The following is a 20,805-nucleotide window of genomic DNA, read 5'->3' on the forward strand; positions in this document are numbered from 1 at the left end:
AGCAAAGCAACAGGTCTGTCAGGAGACTTGGAACACCGTGCTAGGCAAGGTGATAGTATTGTTATTTTAAACGTCTCATTTTTAGTTTTTTCTCGGTGTTACTAGAGTGAAATATTAAAATTGAGAAACTTACGTGACGATTATTTAGGCTTCCTCTTCTTGGCAAGACTGGGGAGTTTGTGCTGAAATTTCTAGAATTCTGTTATTCATCCCTTGCTACTTACGCCACCAGTTCCTGTTCATCTTTAAGAACAGAGTCTAGTAGCTTTTTTGTCTTTTCTTTTGAGTTCTAACACCGTTTTGTCCAGAGATCGGTTAAATGTAAAATTTCTACTTGCCGTTCCAAATGAGTGGGCACAGTAGAAACCCTTCATTTTCATTTCACTTGGCCTAATTTTGTAGCTTTCAAATTTAATATTGCATCTCAGTCGTGTAGTGGTTAGCAGCTGTTCAGAGCACTCCTTTATGATTCTGTGCTATTGTTTTCGGAATTATGAAGGTACTTGTTTTAAAGATTTTATTTATTTATTTTGAAAGAGAGAAAGTAAGAGCGTGCACGCATGTGTGACAGCAGGGGCAGGCAGAGGGAGAGAGAGAATCTCAAGCATACTCCATGCCCAGTGCTGAGCCTGATGGGGGGGGGGGTGTCAATCTTACAACCCTGAGATCATGACCTGAGCCCAAATCAAGAGTTGGTTGCTTAAATGACTGAACCACCCAGGTGTCCCGAAGATACAGGTTTTAAGCAACTCCCCTGGTTTGTTGTGACACTAAATTAATTAACAGATTGCTAAGTGTGAATTGCTTAGACCAGTGACTAGCACATGGAAGGCACTCAGTACGTGTTAGCTGTCCACATATCCTGTCCCTGTGATTGGCCCCATGCACTGGCTCATCCCTCAGCCGTGTCCCAGGGCACAGTGCCAGAACCAGAGGGCTGTGGTTAACGGTAGATGCTCATGCAGCTGGTGGGATGGGTGTTTCCCAAGGCTTTCATTAAAAAGAATGGTGTAAAACCCAAGATCAATCAGGTCAGGAGTCAGAGATCCAGGAAATAAATCCAGAATCAGAGCCTGGGAGTTTGTGAGCTAGGAAACTAGGAGGCGGGGGGGGGGGGGGGGGGGGGAAAGGAACAGTTGAAATAGATCCAGAGGGTGGCTTGTGCTGACTGGGCCTTTGACAGGAAAGTCAACTGCCTTTGTATCCCCTCACCTGGCCATCCTGCTCCTCCTAAAATGAAAGTCTTTGGAGTTTCCTCATGTTGGGGAAGTATTTATATGGAAGTGAAAAGAATGAGCCTGAGGTTTGATAGGACATTGGCAATAAGGGCAATCCCTGCTGGGGCGCCCGGGTGGCTCAGTCGGTTAAGTGGCCGTCTTCGGCTTGCCTTTGGCCCTCATGATCCCGAAGTCCTGGTGAGATAGAATGGTGGTGAGGTCCAGAGCCCATGGCCAAGAAAGCATTTTTTATTAAAGCGTGAGGATAGGACCTGTGGGCGGAAAGAGAGGCTGCCCTGGGGTTGTGAGGAATGGCTGATTATATACTATGGGGATGGAGGAGGTAAGGACGAGGGGAGGGTGTCCTAAAGGACTTTCATCTGCTGAAGGAGACCCTTAGGACCCTGGAGGCCTGCTTGTTTTCGAGCTAAGGTTGTTTTTCCTTCTAGCAAGCGTGACTAACACTGAGATAGTTGGAAGTTTCCTGGAGGAATGTCACACACCCCACCCAGGAGTGGGGGCAAGGGGGGGCAGGTTGTGGGGTGTCCTCTTATGCTTTGTCATCAGCTAGCCTTCTGCTCCCTCATCGCTGAGATCGAGCCGGGAGTCTGCTTCTCCCTCTTCCCCCTTCTCCTGTTCTCACTCGCTCTCTCTCAAATCTCAAGTAAATAAAATATAAAAATCTTAAAAAAAGAAAAAAAGCAATTGCTGCTATTTATTATTCACCTACCGTGCGCCAGACACTTGGGCAGGTGCCGTGTGTGGTCGCTACCCTGCTCCGAGGAGCGCAGAGCTGACTGGCTGTCAGGGGTTCCAGAAAGGTCAGCGCCTGGACCGGGCCGGCAGGGTTGCCCTGGCCACCGCGGGAGCGCGGGTGCAGTCTGGCTGGGCGGGGGACAGGCGGGGCAGGCTTCACTGGCCATGGGAGGACTGGGGCCTGAGTGACCCTGGGTTTTCTTCACGGTCTCGAGGGAAAAAGGTACCAGTGAAGTCCCACGTCCAGCACGGCAGAGCCCGCGTGACTGCTGCAGGCATCGTCCAGGGCGTATTTTTATTTCTGTTTGTTTCTGTGGTAAAGCACACCTGGAGTAGAACCCGCCCCCGAGCGGCTCGGCCTGCGGCGCGGGGTGGTGCAGCCAGGCCTGAGGTTCCCGCAGCCCTCCCGGTCGGGTCAGCGCTGGGCCAGGCCTGTGCTCGGCCTGCGTGGGGCCGCCTGCTAGCGGGCCTCGTCCGGGCCCTTTGTGCTGATGGCACCGCGCCTCGTGTTTCTAAGGTTCATCCACCTCGTGGCTTCGGTCAGAATTTCCTTCCCTTTTAAAGCCGAGTCAGGTTTCCCTCTGTGTAGACCCCACTGCGTCTCGCCCGTGTCCCCGGCACCCGTGGCATTCCGCAGAGCAGTGTTCTGGGCCTGGATCAGGCTCCCGATTGTTCTCTGAAGGCCACTTTACTTAGTAGTCGGAGAAGGGGGAGCCCCCCGCCCCCGCCTCTGCTCCCCCTACCCCGACTGTAACTGTTTCTCTTATCTCAGAAAATCCTTAATCTCATGTTCTGCTTTCACTTCTGATTCTCACCTATTCCCTCAGAACGAGAAGGTTCTTTCCTTCTCCCTGACATTCTTCTCGCCTTCTCCACCCCACTTCCCTGCCTACTTTGCTGGTTTGGGTATTTCTTGCTCAGACATCCCCCCTGCTCTGTTTACGCCTTTGCCTTCCTGCCTCCTCTCCTCGGGCTCACGGCTCACGTTCTCTCCGGAATACTCTTGTTTTCTGCTTCCTCAGGGCTTTTCTCTTTTCTTTCTTTCAGGCCTCCCTTACTCCCTTCTCTCCTTCCTCTAGTTAATTTCTTCTTACTGTACCATTTTTGATTTATGGCTCACAATTTGCCCTAATTATCATTTCTTTCATTTAACATCTGAGCTGCTCACCATCGTCTAGTATTCTAAGCATTTTGCAAATATTAGCTCACTTGATCCTCTTTACACTGTACGAAGCACATCCCACTGTCATCCCATTCCATGTTATACCTGGTGACGCTGAGCCACAGAGAGGTTCGGTAGGTAATTTGTACAAGGTCCCCCGTTAGTGAAGCCACAGGGGCCAGGATTGGAAACCGCAGGTCTGGCGCCAGCTTTTGGGCCGAACCTTCACTGCCTGAATGCAGTTCCCTAGCTCAAGGGCAGTGGGGTGTAGTAGTTCAAGGTTGAGTTAAACAAAAAAATGCTTGTCCTGCCAAGTTCTAAATGTTTTTTTTAATTTATTTTTTAAGAAACTATTTTTTAAAGATTTTATTTTATATATTTTAAAGATTTTATTTATTCATGAGAGACACAGAGAGAGAGGCAGAGACATAGTCAGAGGAAGAAGCAGGCTCCATGCAGGGAGTCTGACGTGGGGCTCGATCCTGGGTCTCCAGGATCACGCCCTGGGCCAAAGGCAGGTGTTAAACCGCTGAGCTACCCAGGCTGCCCTAAAGATTTTATTTGAGAGAGAGAGAGAGAGAGAGAGAGAGAGAGAAAGGAGGAGGAGGAGGAGGGGAAGGGGAAGGGAAAGGAGAAGGAGAGAGGGGCACAAGCAGGGGGAGCAGCAGGGGGAGTGGGGAGGGAGAAGGATCTGCAGAGCGGGGAGCCCAGTGTGAGGCTCAATCCCAAGACCCTGGGATCATGACCTGAGCAGAAGGCAGACGCTTAACCAACTAAGTCCCCCAGGCGCCCCACTCTAAAAATGTTTAGAAACCAGTGCTTATATCCAGAAGTCCCAGGGGTAGCCGGTGCACAGGGTCCAAGAGCACCTGGCTCTGCGGGGCCCCAGACAGACGGGTTCCACAGCTGGCTGCTGACAAAACCCAAAGGCAGAGAATCAAGTGGTGGGGAACTAAAAAGAATTTATTTCAGGGAAGACCTTGGGCTAGCATCTCAAAGACTGTCTCCAAAGTGCTGAAAATAGTTCAGGTTTAATTAAATAAGGGAAATGTGGGGCAAAGGTGGGTGGGTACATGCAGGTGGGCAAGTGAAGGTCAGGTCTAATCATTGCCTGGGGTCAGTCCCATGGGGTCCTGCTGGCCCAGGGCAGATCTCATGGCTTGTGGGGGGGTTCCGGTTGCCATCACAGGGTGCTGTGCCCACAGGGGTCTTCGCCTGGCCCAGGAGACTTGCTGGAAAGAACCCAATTAGAAAGTTTAAGGTCACAATGGAGACAGCCAAAGTCGTTTTTCATCATCTTATATCTTCACAGGAGTCTTTATTTACCTTTTATCTAATACTCCTTAAATCTATGTTTCTTTTCAATTCCATGATTAAAAAAAATCGTTTAATCTTATAGTTTAAGGACTGAAAAGATATATAGAATTGAATTGTAGATATAGATGATAGATGTAAAACTGAAAAGCAGTTTGATGAAGTTATTTTATAAAGAGGCAACCGATTTTCCTTAATATATTCGGTTTTGTTTTCTAGCTTTGTTTAATCACTGACCTCCGACATCCTAACAGATGGTTCCGTACGTTTTTATTTCAGCCAAGTTTATTTTATTTCAATTAAATTACTAGTAAATAAACTTTTTTTATTATCCCAAGAATCAAAATAGAGTGGGTAACATAACTATTTCATTGTATTTTTTAAGTTTTTTTTTTTAAAGATTTTATTTATTCATGAGAGACACAGAGAGAGAGAGAGAGAGAGAGAAAGAGAGAGAGAGAGGCAGAGACACAGGCAGAGGACAAAGAAGGCTCCATGCAGGGACCCCGAGTGGGACTCGATCCCAGGACCCTAGGATCACAACCTGAGCCACCCAGGCATCCCTAGTGTGTAACAACTTTAAAGGAAATACATAAAGGAGTATCCACCAATGTTAATTATCAGCATTTGGAGTGTAATCCATGCCTAAATTGCTTTCTGTCTTGCACTTATCTTGACTGGGATGGTTTAGCTGGGAAGTCAAGGGCAATAAACTTAAAGAAAAAAAAAAAAAAAGAAAAGGAAAGCTGAGACAAACAGCTTTAGGCAGCGAAAGAAATCTCTGCTTAAAGCATCATCTAAATCCTTCCCTCTGTCAACCCGGTGGTGTGGTGTAGGGGTGAGAGCACTCGAAGTCGCAGGCTCTGGTTTTTGTGCTGTCTCTATTTGCTCCATGACTTGAGTGACTTGAAGCGATTCGTCTTATCTCTCAGACTTGTGACTTTGTCATCTATACAATAGAAGTTGCTCTGGATGAGTGGTTCTCAAACTATCCTTCCTCCCCCAGATTGTGTTCTACAGCCACACCAAGGCGTTCTCTCATATAAATAAAAATAGAGGATAGAATTTTCTTAATTTTGAGTTTTTACCACCTGAGATGTCACTAACCCTTTGTTGCTATTGCTGTCAATTGTCTTAGCCAACGTGCTGAGTGATGGCAAATGAACAAGTGGCCAAAATAAAAAAAAAAAAAAGGAAATATCTAGTCCTGCTTAATTTGATAATTTTGGGAAAAAGTGCATAGTGGGGTTAGATGTGATTTTTATATAGCTCATATATAATGGACTTATTTGTGCTGGAATCATAACCCAGGTGAGGTGTTCTTAGATTATAGGATGAAAAGCAATGTAGGATAGTGGCCAAGCACGTGAGCTCAGCAGCCAGATTGCTCAGGCTCGTGTTGCAGCTCTGCTATTTACTTACTAGCTCTTGCTAGCTCCGTTCCCTGGACAAGTCTTTTAACCTCTCTCTTTCTCCTCCCCTACACAGTGGAGGTAATAACATACCTACTTCATAGGTTATTATGAGGATTAAATGAATCAGTGTATGGTAAAGTACTTAGAACATGCCTACCGCTTAGTAAATACTTTATAAATATTAGCTATCATTATTCTGTGGTATTAATTGTGAAATATATTAATATTTAACGGTACCCAGCAAAGAACATTGATTTCCAGGGCTATCTTCCAAACGTGTTTGAGAAGCCTGGGCCAGGAATTTCTCTTCTTATTCTGAAATTCTTTTATTCCATGTCATAGAATTGGATTCCCTATAATCTTCTTGCTCCCTTTTTATAACTTAATCCCTTACTGAACATGTTTTTTCACTATACATAGAGTGAAATCACTTTTTTTCATTTCTCAAGTGGAATCTAGTCTTAAATATGACTTCAGAAGGGTTTCCTATTTCTTGACAAAGATGTCTATATATCCTATACATTAGTTACAATTGTTATCTATTATTAAATACCTAATATACTTCATTCTTTGTCCTTCTGGATGAAGAATGTGGAGTTCAGAGAGAGTAAACCAATTGTTAAGAGCCCTAAGTGGCAGATCCAAGATTTTAAGCCAGGCTGTCTGACTCCAAAGCCTGCTGCTCTATAAGTAGGACAAATCCCAATTCCTATTCCAGGAGCTGTAGTATTTATGGTCACTAATTTGAGGGACGCCTGGGTAGCTCAGTGGTTGAGTGTCTGCCTTTGGCTCAGGTCGTGACCCTGGGATCCCGGGATAGAGTCCCACATCAGGCTCCCATGTGAGGAGCCTGCTTCTCCCTCTGCCTGTGTCTGCCTCTCTCTCTGTGTCTCTTGTGAATGAGCGAATAGAATCTTAAAAACAAACAAGCAAACAAACAAACAAACAAAAAAACCCCCAAAATTAATTTGAAACAAGCTCAGGCAGCAGCACACCTCTAAGTGCTCCTGTTCTACATGAATATTTTTGAAGGATGCTCTTTTTTTTACTTTGGTCAGCAGAAGTCACCATATAGCTGTTCCTACTCTTTCAAAGAATGACAGTGGATCAAGCCATCAGGTGCAGGGCAAATAAGAAGTTGCTTGTGTATTAGGCCTGAGGGCCTCTGGGTTCAGTGGCACCCCACTGGCCCCAGAGGAACTCCCATCCTGGCCCATCCGCCTTCATCTGCTACCTGGAGGATTCTGCTGCCACAGCCCTGGGCTGGCTGCCCTGTCCCAGCATCGCCGGGATGCAGGCGCCCGAGCTCAGGGAAATGCTGGGGCAAGGGAAACATTCTGGAAACATTCTGCCTCGGCCTCCCCTTCTGGGGTGACTGGCCTTCTGTTCTTGCTCCCCAGCCCACCCACAACTCCCTTCCCCAGCCTGGGACTCCACTTTCTTCACTCTCTTTCTTACACATTTTATGTTCATTTTGCAAATCTGTGGACCTCACTCTAGCTTCTTTTCTAGGTGTGTCTAGTGTTGGCTTTTAGGGAAGGAGCCAGCAGTTTATGATAATTAGTCGGTTTGTAATGAGCTGGGAAAGTTAATTTGTAAGTGCACGATATGGAATGTGGGACACCTCTTTCCGCATAAATAGGCAGAGAAGGTGCCAGGCCAGTACAGAAACCTCTGTTGAATTCTTCATGTTTCCAGGTCTTAACAATGTACCAGTAGTCCTGTGGAATTTAATCACTATGCGTAACAGCATTTTATTTTATTTTTAAAGATTTTATTTATTTGAGAGAGAGAGAGAGAGAGAGTGCCTGAGCACAAGCAGTGGGGAGGGGTGGAGGGAGAGGGAGAAGCAGGCTCCCCACTGAGCAGCGAGCTGGATTGGGGGCTCAAGGTCAGGACCCTGGGATCATAACCTGAGCTGAAGACAGACGCTTCAGCTACTGAGCCACCCAGGTGCCCTGCATAATAGCATTTTATTTTATTTTATGTCATTTTATTTTTTAAAGATTATTTATTTATCCATGAGAGACACACAGAGAGAGGCAGAGACACAGGCAGAGGGAGAAGCAGGCTCCCTGCGGAAAGCCCAGTGCAGCACTTGATCCCAGAACCTGGGACCATGATCTAAACCAGAGTTAGACACTCAACCATGAGCCACCCAGGTGCCCCATATAATAGCATTTTAAGTGAAATTTTATTTATAGCTCAACCTGTTATCTCGGCTACACATCTACCTGTGAAGGCAGATCTGCGCCTTGTCTTCCACCTCTGTGTACAGGTGATGAAGTGAGAGCTTCTCCACTTTAAATGCTGGGTGGCTTCAGAGTAGTGACTTCATCTAGCACTATAGGCCCAATGCTGGTGGGAACCAGGCCGGTGGATGATGAGGGGTAAGGCTTCAGGAGAGGTGGGGTGCCGTGGCGTCGGGATGGGCACTCTAGGAACTAGGAGGGAGGCAGGCATCTGGGGAGGCCGGGGGCACTAGGACACTCCATTGACATATTTAGACCCAACCTTATAGCGAACTGGCTAGAAAAGCAGGGGTTCATCTTAACTTCTTCCTCCCCCTTACTCTCCAGCACTGTCACCCTTCTCATGCAGGTCTCACCTGGAGCGAGCTGGGAGGTGGGCTGTCCATCTCCCCACCCAGACAGTGAGCTCCACAGGAGCAGGGTTTTCACTCACCTTTTTATGTATCTGATGTTCACAAAGTGAGGGGAAAAATTGTTACCATTTCTCAATGTTCATCATTACACCCTGTGATCCCAATTGTTACCATGTTTTATTGAATCTGAGACATTAGTGGTAAGATACATAATTGCTTTATGTATTGTTACAAAAGAGAAGGCCTTGCCAGTTAAACTCTGATACAAATGCTTTTGCCACTTAGAATTTTTATTATATACTTATTGAAAGAGCTCTTTTAGATTTATTTAGACATAGATTTTTATCACGTCACTCTTATGCACACATAAAAAGGAAAATGTAAGTGAAAGAAATTGATTAAGGTATTCCCCTGATTTTATCTGACTCGTCAGAATCACTTTTGACTCCAAGTCATTGACGTATCTCTGTGCCACCAAGAGTGGTGGTGGTGCGGTGTTTCCTGGGGCGCCTGGGTCGCTCAGTCAGTTAGGTGTCTGTCTTCAACCCAGGTCATGAACCTGGGGTCCTGGGATCCAGGCCCATGTGAGGCTCCCTGCTCAGTAAGGAGCCTGCTTCTCCCTCTCCAGCTCCTCCTGCTTGTGGTCCCCCTTTCTCAAATAAATAAATCTTAAAAAAAAAATAGTGTTGGTGATGCAGTACTTTTTAAAAGAGGTCATACCGCTATCTCCAGGAATCTCCTCCAGGCAGCTAGAACCATCCTGGGAGTTTTGATCCTGGTGTTTTTTCACTCGACCTGTGGCAGGCTTGTCTTTCCTCATATCTCAGAAATGATGGTGCGTAGTGCAGCTTCATCCCTCTCACTGTCTTCCATATCCAGGTCCTACAGGCCTTTGGCTGTTAAAGTTATTTTCCCAGTGATGGATATTTGCATCCCTTGCAGTTTTAATGCCAAATCATAGTATAATCTCTGAAGGTATTTAAAGTGACAGTTAGGCTCAGGGCGTCCAGTGTGGACAACACACACGACTCAGTGAAACGAGGACAGAGCCCATAAATGACTGTGAGCAAGGTCACAACAAGCGGCCAGCGGCATCCACATCCTGACCGACACGGTGGAGATAGTGACCGCAGGACACCACGGTTGTAAAATAGATCCCTAGTTCAGAAATGTTAAGATGCGGGAAAAAAGAAAAAGCATCATAGACTTGACAAAATATAGATTGTTAATTCCTACAACATCCTTGCTGGGCAGATCATTTGGATTTTCAGACGAGGAGACTGGGGATCCGTGTGTGGCTTACTGACGTCATATCTACCAGGCGCGGTGGATTGGGAGAGTAGAGCCCCGATTTCTTTGACTCTAAAGCTCATACTTTCAAGTCTACAGCATTATTCAAGAAAAGAAAAATAGGCGAGAAGCTTCAAGGAAGCAAGGATCTTTTTGGATTTTGTTTTTGTTTTTGATACACTGATGTTTTTTAAGGACCCAGAACAGTACCTGGCATGTACTAAGTACTTAATACCTGTTCAATAAAGCCCCTCAAGAGAAGATGGAAGTGCAGTCATGTCCTCCTTTTCTAGAAATGAAGTTTATAGCATTTTAGACAAGGGGGGAAAGCCGGGAAGATGGGTGACCATTTTCAGGCAAGGTGGAGTGTGCGGTTCATCATTTCTTTCAGGTGTTAGGAGAGGCAACCTTGTGAGGAGGGGAAGGACATCCGTCCCCAGCCGAGTCTGTCAGCACCAGCCTGTTGCACACACTAGGTTGTCCCTGGACTCTTCCTCCCCACCTTCTGCAAATTCACATCAACAGGACTTGATGCATTGTGCAGTTAGAAATAAATAAAAAAAGGGAACACAAATCTGATAAGCCTTACCCTAAAGGAAGTTTGTATATAGGGCATTTGTTGTTTGATCAATTGCTAAGTTTTATTTATTTTAATTTTTAATTTTTTAAAAGATTTTATTTATTTATTCATGAGACACACACACACACATGCAGAGGCAGAGACATAGGCAGAGGGAGAAGCAGGCTCCCTGTGGGGAGCCCGATGTGGGACTCGATCCCGGGACCCCAGGATCACACCCTGGGCTGAAGGTGGTGCCAAACCGCTGAGCCACCTGGGCTGCCCAACTGCTAGGTTTTAAAAAAGATACGAAATGTTTTGAAAACTCTGAAGCTCATACAGTTCATCTGTAAATATAAAAGTTGACATATTTGAGCACTAGAATCTTGTGCCTGGAATTTTCCCCATGTATCATGGAACCCTCACAGTAATCTAGGAGGTAATTTTTAAAAAAAAGATTTTATGTATTTATTCATGAGAGACACAGAGAGAGAGGGAGAGACACAGGCAGAGGGAGAAGCAGGCTTCCTGCAGGGAGCCCAAGGTGTGACTTGATCCCAGGACCCTGGGGTCATGCCCTGAGCCGAAGGCAGACGTTCAACCACTGAGCCACCCAGGTGCCCCTCTAGGAGGTAATGAATGTCTCCATTTTCCATATGATGATATTTAGGACTCAGAGAATAAACAAGTGATGTGGCCAAAGTTATGTACTAGTGAGCTGATGAGCCAGTCTGGCAGCTAGGATGTTCAACTGAGATTCTGCAGATTTTCTTCTACACTCTGCAGCTTTCCCTCTAAGCTTAAGGCAGGATTAGGCTTTAGAAACCACTTTACACCCCCCTTCCCCCTTTTAAAAAGATTTTATTTATTTATCTGAGAGAGAGAGAGAGAGAGAGAGAGAGCATAGAGAGGACAGCAGGGGAGGGAGAGAATCCAAGCAGACCCTGCACTTAGCAGAGCTACATGCAGGGCTCAATCTCACAATCCTGAGATCACGACCTGAGCTGAAATCAAGAGTTGGGCACTTAACCAACTGCACCACCCAGGCACCCCTAAGTAAATCACTTTATATCCTCCAGCATCAGTGTCCCCATTTTTAAATAAGAGTGTAAAGCGGTGGGCACCTGGGTGGCTCAGTCAAGCTTCCATCTCTTGGTTTTGGCTCAGGTGGTGTGAGATTAAGCTCAGCACGGAGTGCTTGGGATTCTCTCTCCCTTTTCCTCTGCCCCTCCCGCTTGTGTTTGCTCTCTCACTAGAAATAAAAATAAAAATAAAAATCTTTTAAAAAATGACTTATTTAGTAGTGGAGTCATGTCTAGAACTTAGTTTTTTTTTTTAAGATTTATTTATTTTAGAGAAAAAGAGCACAAGTGGGGGTAGGGATTGAGGGAGAAGGAGAGAGCAGATTCCCTGCTGAACTCAGCTTGATGTGGGGCTCCCTGTCATGACCCTGAGATCATGCCCAGAGGTGATAACAAGAGTCAGAGGCTTAACCTACTGTGCCACACACGCACCTGTTTTTTTTTTTTTTTTTTTTTAAGATTTTAAGTAATTTCTACATCCATTGTGGGGCTTGAACCCACAACCCCGAGATCAAGAGTCACATGCTCTACTGACTGAATCAGCCAGGCACCCCTTAGAATTGAGTTTTCCTGAGCAATTTATTAAATAATAAATAATTACAGAATGTCACACGGGTGTTTGAAGTAGTTTGATAGGTTGAGAAACTCAATAGGTTTTATCACAATATCTTAAAGAACAAGAACTACAAAGAGGATATTCTGTGGCACTGCTTTGGATTCCAGACACTTTCCGAATTAAAGAATCTTCACCATCTTGGGTTTCTTTATTTGCTAATGATATTCTAAAATTATTAAGAACTGGGACCATGGGCAGTATCTCACATCCTTATTGCTCAATGTTACATGCAACCTTTCCTATGTGTAGATGAACTGTTCTGTTGTTTTTGCTCCACATCTACTGAGTAGTTATTTCCATTCTTCTTCTCTTTGTCCTTATCTTATATAGTTTATTGGTATTTTATGTTATGTGATGTCTACTTCCTTATTTGGGAAAGATTAGGAACAGGGTATTTCAGTCTGGGGTAAACATCCTGTTCCTTCCTGTTTCTGCTTACTTGCTCCTGTCCTTCCTTCAAATGCCCTCCTCTGAGGTCATCCCTGAGCACCCAGTTGGGATTAGGGGTCCTCTTTTCCCATGGCATGCTGTGATAGCTTTTTAAACATTGCATACAAATTATCGAGTATGCCATATGCCAGATCTAGAGTTACTCTCAGGAACACACACATTCCTTGGCCTGTAGGAACTTACAGTTGAGATGGAGAGCCAGATAATTTGACAGAAAAATGCAGTGTGATTGAATACACTTTTTAAAAAGCTAATATGTGTTTGTTATATAGCAGGCAACGTACTAAGCACCTCACATGCATTATTTCATGTCATTCTCTCAATAACCTTATGATCCCCATTTATAGAGAAGGAACAGGAACTTAGAGAACATCTGTGTTTTGTGCAAGGTCAGTTATATTTCATAATTGCTACCCAAATCCAGGTCCAGAGCCCAAGCTCTAAGCACTGTGCTCTCGTACTGACTGCTGCCTCTCTGCAGCTCAGAGCACTTTTCCCCATGTGTCCCCTGGGCCCTCATGCACCAGGCGCAGGGAGGTGGGTGCCACTGCTGGAATTTGAGAATAGTAATGGCTTGCCAGCCAGACAGCTGCTAAAGATTCAACATCTTCCCTCAGAGACTTCAAAAGAATTCAAGATGCTAACAAATGTAAAGCAACACCCAAGTTATTCATCACAGTGTTGCTTGCAATAGTGAAAGATTAGAAGTAGCCTCAGTGTTTGTCAACAGGAGGTTGATTAAATAAATCAGGATATATTATACCATGAAATGATGCAGTTGTGATAAAGTATGAGGAAATGATTATATAAATATGGAGTTATGTAGAAGGTATGGTGTTTTGTAGGATAAACAAAATGACTTAGAAGAGATGTTACTTTGTGTAGAATCAATAGTATGCTGCCCTCTGTGGTGGGAGAAGCTGTATTTATGTTTGTATATATGTGTGCAAGCATGTGTGCAAGTTCTACGCCCAGCATGGACTCACGACCCAAGGATTAAGAGTCGCATGCTCTACCAACTGAGCCAGCCACATGTCCCTGTATTTTTGGTTATATATTCATAACATACCTGTGGACTAGTCTATTTCCATAGACTGGAAATAATATAGGTTGCTTCTGAAGGTTGGTTAAGGGATTCCAGTTAGGGAGATTGTCCACTGCATACCTTTTGTGCCTTCCAAATTTGAAATTGAAATCATAAGTGCCTTCCTAGAAATGAAAACAAATACAGAAGGGGACTCAGGGCTGTACATGTTTCCCGAGTGTGTGGGATGAGCCTGCCTTGGTCCTTGCCCCATCCCCAGCACCTGGCATAGCGTGCACTTGAGTATTTTATGCAATCATTGAATCAAGTTGAAAAAACAATCTCAAATTCCTGTGTAGGAAGGATACAACATCCCTTTTGTGGTATTCCTGCTAAAAATACATATCCCAAATCTAACCATGAAGGAACATCAGACAAATTCAAATTGAGGAATAGTCTGAAAGATAAATGGCCTGTGTATTTAAAAAATCTCAAGGTCATGGATGACTAAGAAAGACTAGGAGACTGTTCCAGATTGGAGAGGATGGGAGGACACGACAACTGGATGCACTGTGTAAAATGCCAGATTAGATCTAGGGCCAGAAAAAACAGTTGTTTCTTTCTCTATGAAGTACATTAATTAAACAAATGCCAAAATATGAAAAATGGTCCGCAAATTAGGTAATGACACTGTTTCATTCTAACTTCCTGGTTTTGGTAGTAGTACCGTGAGAAAAAGTCCTGTTTTTAGGAAATAGGTTTTAAGAATTTAGTAAGAAAATAGCATGTGTCTGCAACTTACTCTCAAATAGCAAAAGAGGGAGAGAGAAAGACAAAGGTAGAATGTTAACATTTGGTAAATTTGAAGAAATACAAGTATTCTTTCTACCACTTTGCAGTTACTCTGTCAAACTATTTCAAAAGTTAAAAAACTGCTTCCTATATGGAAAATTCTGTGATTTTGTAATGTTGGGCATTTTACATCCTCTTTTTTTTTATTATTTATTTATTGATGAGAAACAGAGAGAGAGGCAGAGACACAGGCAGAGGGAGAAGCAGGCTCCCTGTGGGGAGCCTGATGCAGGACTCGATCCCAGGACCCCAGGATCACACCCTGAGCCAAAGGCAGACACTCAACCATCCAGGCCGTCCCTTTTATATCCTCTTGTATAATTTTGTGGTTTTCTTTATGTAGAGCTTTATATTTTTGGTGACATTTATTCCTAGATTTCTTAATATATTTATTCCTCCCAAAAAATAACAGCTCTGTTGATGTATAATTCACATATTATACAGCTCACCCTGAATATCTTTTAAAAAATGCTTAATAGTACTCTTATATAAGGAAGGTATGCTTTTTAAAAAAAATCAACTTCGTTAGGGTATAATTTACACATAATTAATTAGTTAATTTTTAAAATATTTATTTATTTTAGAGAGAGTGCATGTGTGTGCATGCACAAGTTGGGGGAGGGACAAAGAGTGAGGGCGAGAGAATCTCAAGCAGACTCCCCATTGAGCACAGAATCCTGACCTGGGCTCCATCCTAGGACCCTGAGATCATGACCTAAGCTGAGATCCCAGGACCCTGAGATTGCGACCTGAGCTGAAATCGAAAGTGGGCTGCTCAACAGACTGAGGCACCCAGGCACCCCTAATTTACACATATTTTAAGTTGATGACTTTTGATACATGTATTCCCTGTGTAACCACAACCTCATTCTGGATACAAGGTCTACATTTCCATTTATCCAGAAAGCTCCTGCATACCTCTTTGTCTATGCATCACCCATTGATAGATGTGGGCATTGTTTCCAGCAGCCTCTGATGGAGAGGAGAAAGGTAGGGTGTATGCAGGGTGAATATGTGTGTGTGGGTTGGAGGGGGGGTTGGTTTTGGGTGGGGGTAAGGAATGACAATCCTGAAGAAAAGCAGGAACAGGCTCCTCAGTGGCTCAGAAGAGGCTCCCAGGCAGTTGCGATGTGGCAGTTCCTGTATTCCAGAGTAAGGCCCGGACATGGGATATTCCAGTCTTTTCTTTTCCTTTTTGTTTTTTTTTTTTTTTTAAATATTTTATTTATTTATTTTAGAGAGGGGAAGGGGCAGAGGGAAAGAGGAGAGGGGAGAGAGAATTCTGAGCAGACTCCACACTGAGCACTGAGCCCAGCGTGGGGCTTGATGCCACAACCCTGAGATCACGACCTGAGCTGAAACCAAGAGTTGGTCACTTAACCGACTGCACCACCCAGGAGCCCCTCCAGTGTTTTCTTTCTTTCTTCTTTGAGTCTTATTCTGGTTCAGAAATTGGAGCATGTGCAGTCTAAGAACATGCTTCTTTGCTTGTTTCCATTAATAATGGGGAGAATTCTGACTGGATCTGGGCCAGTGGTCTTCCTCACCTCTGGTGTAATGGTGTTGTGAGCTGTCTCACCTTTCCTGTTTATGCACGCCGCTATAACGGGATGGCAAGAGGAGGTATGTCAGGTGCAGCTGCCCTATTAAGCAGCAAATATCACGCGGCTCCTTTTTTTTTTTTTTTGAGTTATTTTGGTTTAACCTGAAGCAATTTAAAAAAAAATATTTTATTCATTCATTTGACACACATACACAGAGAAAGCACAAGTAGGGGGAGCAGCAGGCAGAGGGTGAGGGAGAAACAGGCCCCCCGTGGAGCAGGGAGCCCAATGTGGGGCTCAATCCGGGGACCCTGGGATCATGACCTGAGCCGAAGGGAGACTTAACTGATTGAGCACCCATGTGCCCCTCTCACATGACTCTTAACATGTCAGTGTTTTATCATCAAAACGGAAGATTGATTTCCTTAAAACACCCATTTTGGAAAAGAATAATGTTTCAAGGTATAGATTTCGTGCATGTGGATGTTTAAGTAAGGCTTGTGATTTGCTCATTATCAATCCTGCATTGGCCAAATGGGAAACAGAGTCTACATTTGTATTCACCAGATTGTGGCCCAGAAAACTCAGTCTCCTCTGCCTGTCATTTCCCCCTTGTTTTATTCTGCTGTTCATTTTGAGTAGGTGGTATGGGAAGTCTGTGTCTGAGCATGTGTGCAGGGGATAGCTGGGCTGGGGCTGTGCCAGTCAGGCGTGGGTGCCAACCCATCACTCACCTGCATTCACCCTCCAGGACCCTCCTTCTCCTCATCAGCAAAACTCAGAGATCTACCTGCAGCATCTTTTTTCCTATTTTATTCCATCTTGTTGACCTTCAGTATTTATTCATTCATTTCTTTACTTTTTAAGTAAACTCTATCCCCAACATAGGGCTCGAACTCATGACCCTGAGATCAAGAGTCATGTGCTCTACAGACTGAGCCGGCCAGGCGCCCCAGACCTTCAGTGTTTTTAGTGAGGGTGACACCCACCTGTTGAGTGTCTAGAACATAAGCGAGCGTGCAATACATTGTGTTATCGTTACAAACAATTTCTCCATTTCACCTTTTTTTGTCCAGCTGTGTTATCTTTTACAAAGCTTTTCTTCTTTTTTTTTTTTTTTCCTCCTTGTGGTGGAAATTTATTAAAATGTATTCATCCACCTAAAGACTTGGTTCCCTTTCTCTCTCGTTTCAGGCACGGTGCAGAGGGGTCTTTCTGTGCTTCATGAACACGCGCGTGGGAGACAGATGACCGTCCTCCACGCCGTGCTGCTCTAGGTGCCCTGGACGTGGAGCTGTGCAGCAGGGGGAGGATGGACCCCAAGGACGAAAGCTCACACGTGTGGCCTCCGTCTGCAGACCATGAAGAGAGCGCGGCACAGGTGAAGAGTGGCCCTCCCAGCATGGTGTGGGTAGGAGTTTTCCGGTTGGGTACAGTTTGCTGACAGTTAAAGAAATCGCTGCTTCTCTGCAGTAATGAGGGAGCGGACTCGCAGGACTTGCGCAGAAGGAGCTGGGAGTGTCTGAGCCCTTGGAGTGCTCCATCAGTCCAGGCCACTGCGCTTCAGGAGGGGCTCAGCCGCCACCCACGGGCTCCTCTGCCGTTTCTGCACCTTAGTGTCTTGATTTGTTTCCCTGCCCCGTTTTATTTTATGTTCTTGATGCTGAAAACCTCCAACTCCCGGGTGTTTTTTTCGTGTTACCTAGTGTAGGGTTCTGATTCTTCGTGCGTCATGAAGCACAGAATATGTCTATAGAGTGGCCTTTTCTTTTCCTCTCAAATTCAGAATGTAAAGGTCTAATTGAAAGTTGTCCCACTGAGTCAGTCGCTCTGGAGGCCGTCACTTCTCCAAATGCTGCTGTAATGGATGATCACTGCCTTTTGGGCTGCGATCATAACCAGCTGCATGTTCTTTGGACTCATCTTAACAAAGGCAAATGTCTGCTTTTTTGGTGTGGAATTGAATTTTGGGAATAATCAGCAGTCCTATGGAGCCATGTGTGGCCAAAGTATAAAACTTAACTTTTCAGCATTGTAATAAACATGCAATTTTAATTTAGGTTTTCATTAACTTACATAATGTTAGTATCACTATCGAAGTCAGGAAGTTAACACTCAAACACTTAAGTATACACATTTTACTTAAGAAATACAGCAGATATTACAATGAATTAAATAAATTTTCTAGTATGATTTAAAGTCTGAATCTGAATACTTGAAAAAAATGTTCTAGTGATGCTTCCAGCAGAATAACTGAGAAATGCTATTCTGATTCTCATAGAAAGCATTTTGAAGACGACTCTCACATAGCTATGTATTTTGGTGTATTTTGTTTATTTTTTATTTTTTAAAGATTTTTTTATTTATTTACTCATAAGAAACAGAGACAGAGAGGCAGAGACACAGGCGGAGGAAGAAGCAGGCTCCATGCAGGGAGCCTGACATGGGACTCGATCCCGGGTCTCCAGAATCAGGCCCTGGGCTGAAGGCAGTGCTAAACCGCTGAGCCACCCAGGCTGCCCTGTATTTTGTTTATAAGTGAAAATGTAGTCCATTCAAAAACAGAGTCACCATTTTGTAGGTAACCGGAGAGTAAACAGCAGAGCTCATTGCTCTCCTTCTTCCCAGTTATTTCTTTTTCCTAGCCAGGAGCTCTGATTTAGCAAAATACTGAGTGATAGAGACCAGATTTTGATGTTAATGAACAAATCTAAAGTCCCAAAATTGTCTTGTCGCACTGAAAGCTGTGCCAATTGTTTTAAGTCTTATTCTTGCAATAAACAAACTGTATCTTCATGGACAAATCAAATTTGTGTAGCAGTTGGACTAATCACTTGTATAGAAGTGGAAGTTTGTTTTACTTCTGTGATGGTCTGATTGCATTTGGTTCCCAGGTTTCTTCCTGGGGATTAAATTCACTCATGTCATCTTTGGAATCTACTACTCTCTGCTGGAGAACACTGAAATAAAAAAAAAAGTTAGGTCTGAAGCCAAGATGGTATAAGAGTAAAGATTCCAACCTAACTTCAGTATCAGCACATAAATTATTTCTCTCCCAAATGTGTGCTTTGGCCATCTGCTTCCATACCTTCAATATCAGGCGTCAGGCTGCATGCCAAGCTCTGGCCTCAAGAATTCAAACCTCCAAAGCTGACTACTCAGAAAGCATTTTATAGAATTCAGTTTCAGGTTTAGTTCTTGGTAAGTAGAAAATTATTTACCCTGGTGACAACTGAAATAGTTTTCTGAAACCCCTTAAAAGTACTTGGTTAGGATTTTCTGCATCTTTAGCTTGCTGGCAAGGAAGAGTTTTGCAACATTCATTGGCTCAGCATATGGTCACTGACAGGCCTCCAGTCCAGCCTCTGAGTGTGAAAAAAACACGTAGGAAAGAAAGTGACCTTGTTTTAATGTGTCTGCTGGAAGGCACCGTGAGTTATAAAGCGGAATATTTATGACATGTTGAGAGCAATCGGCTTTTGAGTTGACATTTGTTTTACATTACAGGATAATTTGTGTTTCGTATTTTGGTAATACTGTCAACCAGGAATCTTCAGTCACGTTTCCAGGATTAGCTAAGTGCTCCTCATGACCCCCCCAAAGAGATGCCTGCCTTAGACATTTGAGGCAAAGCGGAATTGGTATTGGTTGCCTAATACTTACTAAGTAGTAAATCAGTGACAAGGTCCTTGGATCCTGTCTCCCAAGTCACTAACAGCATAGACGAAAACATGTCAGTTCTCATTCTCCTTTCTTTGGGGGATATTTTAGAAACTCAATCATGTACTGTGCTTAGTCAACCCCATGTCTTTGTGAGATTGGTTTTGTGCTACAAGGACACTTGCTACACACTTGCTGCTTTTTGCCCCAGGTACACTTTGTTCCCGACGCTGGAACTGTGGCTCAGATTGTCTACACCGATGACCAGGTTCGTCCGCCCCAGCAGGTGGTGTACACAGCAGATGGTGCCTCCTACACGTCAGTGGATGGTCCTGAGCATACACTGGTGTACATCCATCCTGTGGAAGCCGCACAGGCACGTGAAGGATTGTTGCTTACAGTTTGTTTGTTAATTGGTCAACTCCCCAAGGACTTACGTTTACTCTCTGCCAGCTACTGCACTAGGTGCTGGTGATGCGAGCTATGATGCAGAAAAGATGTGTGCTCTTCAGGAGCTTATCACCAACCTGGCAGAGGCAGACATGCTTTATTTATTTAAATTAAATGCAAAAAGGTGTCAGAGCACTAGCCTCCTAGGATTTCTTGTCCCAGTGATCCTTGACTAGATTATCAACTTGTTACTTTTCTTATGTATCAAGAACCATCTCAAAAATGGCATGTAGTTCTGTATAGATTCATCACAGGTGGGTCAGTGAAAACATACAAATTATTTCAGCTAAATGTATAAGCAGAAAGTCCTACTACTCACTTATGAACTGCTACTAATTGATCATTTACTGATTTGTAGGACTCTAATAGAAGCAAAGGTGAGAACAGTGCAATTAGAACAACTTTATTTTTCTCTCCCTGACTTGGAGTGTTAGTTGCCAAATGCATGACACATATATATAAATATTAGTTTGTATGTTAGCCCTTTAGAATGTACAGAGCACTTTTAAAAATATTAAAAAAAATAAATTCCATACTTTTATAGTAGAATCTTGGTAATAAAAATTTGCCCTCATGCAATATTTATTTAATTAAGAGGCTCAAATCACTCCCAAGAAGTGGGGCCTACTTTACTAATAACTTTCAAATCTCTATAAAGATGAAATCACCAAGTTGTCCGATGCTACTCTTAGTATGTCTCTGCTTCATTTGAATTCCCTAACTATATTAAAATAAGGTAAAAAAAAATAACATAAGGTCAGATGGTTTATGTAAAGAATGTCCTATAGGCAGCTTTAGTTTATGACTGT

General features: G+C 44.0%; 1 protein-coding gene across 6 annotated transcripts in view; it reads left to right on the forward strand.

Annotated features, from left to right (window-relative positions):
• PRDM10 (PR/SET domain 10) overlaps positions 1-20,805 on the forward strand; it is a 96,447-nt gene that overhangs the window by 16,921 nt on the left and 58,721 nt on the right. For 4 of the 6 annotated variants that reach the window (XM_025464905.3, XM_049109753.1, XM_025464900.3 and 1 more), the window contains exons 2-3: positions 17,081-17,267; positions 19,758-19,922. In XM_025464905.3, coding sequence (XP_025320690.1) covers positions 17,199-17,267; positions 19,758-19,922 — 234 coding nt within the window. In that variant the 5' untranslated portion in view covers positions 17,081-17,198. The remainder of the gene's footprint in view (positions 1-17,080; positions 17,268-19,757; positions 19,923-20,805) is intronic. The other 2 variants (XM_049109755.1, XM_049109754.1) reach the window with 1 other exon arrangement.

This window comes from Canis lupus, chromosome 5 (assembly GCF_003254725.2).
Source record: "Canis lupus dingo isolate Sandy chromosome 5, ASM325472v2, whole genome shotgun sequence".
NCBI lineage: Eukaryota > Metazoa > Chordata > Mammalia > Carnivora > Canidae > Canis > Canis lupus.